Genomic DNA, 3256 nt, shown 5'->3' with positions numbered 1-3256 from the left:
TGGTGGCCGTGCCCCCGTGGCCGGTGCTGACCGTGGCCCCGTGGCCGCAGCGGTGCAGACGCGCTTCGTGGAGGAGCCCGAGGACCAGACGGTGGTGGCCGGGCAGAGAATCGTCCTGTCCTGCGTGGTGCTCAACTACTCCGGCATCGTGCAATGGACCAAGGACGGGCTGGCCCTCGGCATGGGCCAGGGCCTCAAAGGTGCCCGGGGGACACTGGGGGCGACACTGGGGGTGACACCGGGCCAGGAGGGGTGGCTTTGGGGGTGTCACCCATGGGGCAGGGGCTGAAGGGTACCTGGGAAACGGGGGGTGGCTCTGGGGGTGTCCCTGTGTGACCTCCCAGGGCTGTCCCCACAGCCTGGGCATGGGGTTGGGGTGTCCCTGTGTTATCGGGGTGTCCCTGTGGCATTGGGGTGTCCCTGTGGGACCAGGGTGTCCCCAGGTGACCCTGCCCTGTCCCTCCCCAGCCTGGCCCCGGTACCGCATCGTGGGCACGGCCGACTCGGGCCAGTACAACCTGGAGATCCGCGACGCCGAGCTCTCCGATGACGCCGTCTACGAGTGCCAGGCCACCGAGGCCGCGCTGCGCTCGCGCCGCGTGGGGTCCCCACAAGGACAGGGATGGGATTTGGGGTCCCCACAAGGACAGGGATGGGATTTGGGGTCCCCACAAGGACAGGGATGGGATTTGGGGTCCCCACAAGGACAGGGATGGGATTTGGGGTCCCCACAAGGACAGGGATGGGATTTGGGGTCCCCACAAGGACAGGGATGGGATTTGGGGTCCCCACAAGGACAGGGATGGGATTTGGGGTCCCCACAAGGACAGGGATGGGATTTGGGGTCCCCACAAGGACAGGGATGGGATTTGGGGTCCCCACAAGGACAGGGATGGGATTTGGGGTCCCCACAAGGACAGGGATGGGATTTGGGGTCCCCACAAGGACAGGGATGGGATTTGGGGTCCCCACAAGGACAGGGATGGGATTTGGGGTCCCCACAAGGACAGGGATGGGATTTGGGGTCCCCACAAGGACAGGGATGGGATTTGGGGTCCCCACAAGGACAGGGATGGGATTTGGGGTCCCCACAAGGACAGGGATGGGATTTGGGGTCCCCACAAGGACAGGGATGGGATTTGGGGTCCCCACAAGGACAGGGATGGGATTTGGGGTCCCCACAAGGACAGGGATGGGATTTGGGGTCCCCACAAGGACAGGGATGGGATTTGGGGTCCCCACAAGGACAGGGATGGGATTTGGGGTCCCCACAAGGACAGGGATGGGATTTGGGGTCCCCACAAGGACAGGGATGGGATTTGGGGTCCCCACAAGGACAGGGATGGGATTTGGGGTCCCCACAAGGACAGGGATGGGATTTGGGGTCCCCACAAGGACAGGGATGGGATTTGGGGTCCCCACAAGGACAGGGATGGGATTTGGGGTCCCCACAAGGACAGGGATGGGATTTGGGGTCCCCACAAGGACAGGGATGGGATTTGGGGTCCCCACAAGGACAGGGATGGGATTTGGGGTCCCCACAAGGACAGGGATGGGATTTGGGGTCCCCACAAGGACAGGGATGGGATTTGGGGTCCCCACAAGGACAGGGATGGGATTTGGGGTCCCCACAAGGACAGGGATGGGATTTGGGGTCCCCACAAGGACAGGGATGGGATTTGGGGTCCCCACAAGGACAGGGATGGGATTTGGGGTCCCCACAAGGACAGGGATGGGATTTGGGGTCCCCACAAGGACAGGGATGGGATTTGGGGTCCCCACAAGGACAGGGATGGGATTTGGGGTCCCCACAAGGACAGGGATGGGATTTGGGGTCCCCACAAGGACAGGGATGGGATTTGGGGTCCCCACAAGGACAGGGATGGGATTTGGGGTCCCCACAAGGACAGGGATGGGATTTGGGGTCCCCACAAGGACAGGGATGGGATTTGGGGTCCCCACAAGGACAGGGATGGGATTTGGGGTCCCCACAAGGACAGGGATGGGATTTGGGGTCCCCACAAGGACAGGGATGGGATTTGGGGTCCCCACAAGGACAGGGTTGGATTTGGGGTCCCCACAAGGACAGGGATTGGATTGAGGGTCCCCAAAAGGACAGGGTGGGATTTGGGGTCCCCACAAGGACGGGGATTGGATTGAGGGTCCCCACAAGGACAGGGATGGGATTTGGGGTCCCCACAAGGACAGGGTTGGATTTGGGGTCCCCACAAGAACAAGGACGGGGCTGCCCCGCCCCAGGGCTTCGGGGACCCCTCGGTGTCCCCCCCTGAGCCGTCCCTGTCCCCGCAGACCCCCCGACGGTGACCCTGTCCATCCAGCCCCAGACGGTGCAGGAGGGCGAGAGGGTCGTGTTCACCTGCATGGCCACGGCCAACCCCGAGATCAAGGGCTACAGGTGAGCCCCAAAACCCCGGGACTGGGCTGGGGGGGTCACTTGGGGCCACCCAATGTCCCCACCCTGGCTCCGTGTCCCCGTCCCTTCCCAAAACCCCAGGATTGGAAATTGGGGTTGGGGTCAAACGTCCCCACCTTGGCTCTGAGCCCACTCCCCAAAACCCTTTGGAAATTGGGATTGGGATTGGGATTTCAGATCGGGATTGGGAATTAGGATCAGGACTGGGATTTAGGATGGGGATTGGGGTCCCAAAGTGCCCCTGAATGTCCGCACCATGGCTCTGTGCCCCCTCCCCAAAATCCCCTGGAAATGGTGAGTGGGATTGGGATTTCGGATGGGGATTGGGAATTGGGATGGGAATTAGGATTTAGGATGGAGATTGGAAATTAAGATGGGGACTGGGATTTTGGATGGGGATTGAGATTTAGGATGGGGATTGGGATTTCGGATGGGGATTGGGATTTCGGATTGGGACAGGGATTTGGGATCAGGACAGGGATTTGGGATCAGGATCAGGTCGCACGGTGTCCCCGCTGTCCCCAGGTGGGCCAAGGGCGGGGTGATCATCGAGGAGGCCAAGGAGAACAGGTACGACACGCAGGTGGACTACACCTTCTTCACGGAGCCCGTGAGCTGCGAGGTGCACAACGACATCGGCAGCACCAACGTCAGCACCCTGGTGGACGTGCACTGTGAGTGACCCCAAAACGGCCCCAAAACCGCCACAAAACGGCCCCAAAACCGCCACAAAACGGCCCCAAAACTGCCACAAAACGGCCACGAAACCGCCACAAAACGGCCTCAAAACTGCCATAAAATGGCCTCAACACCGCCACAAAA

At 61.6% G+C, this 3256-nt stretch overlaps 1 protein-coding gene across 1 annotated transcript in view; it reads left to right on the top strand.

Annotated features, from left to right (window-relative positions):
• Positions 1-3256, top strand: part of LOC102034084 (kin of IRRE-like protein 1) — a gene marked incomplete at its 3' end in the record, with an annotated part of 25918 nt that overhangs the window by 16650 nt on the left and 6012 nt on the right. The window contains 4 exon segments of the mRNA XM_031065342.1: positions 51-200; positions 469-597; positions 2293-2416; positions 2960-3101. Of these exon segments, the coding sequence (XP_030921202.1) occupies positions 51-200; positions 469-597; positions 2293-2416; positions 2960-3101 (545 nt within the window).

Source organism: Geospiza fortis, unplaced genomic scaffold (genome assembly GCF_000277835.1).
Source record: "Geospiza fortis unplaced genomic scaffold, GeoFor_1.0 scaffold735, whole genome shotgun sequence".
In the NCBI taxonomy this organism is placed as follows: domain Eukaryota; kingdom Metazoa; phylum Chordata; class Aves; order Passeriformes; family Thraupidae; genus Geospiza; species Geospiza fortis.
Note: the sequence above shows the minus strand (reverse complement) of the source record. Positions and strands in the feature narration are given on the sequence as shown.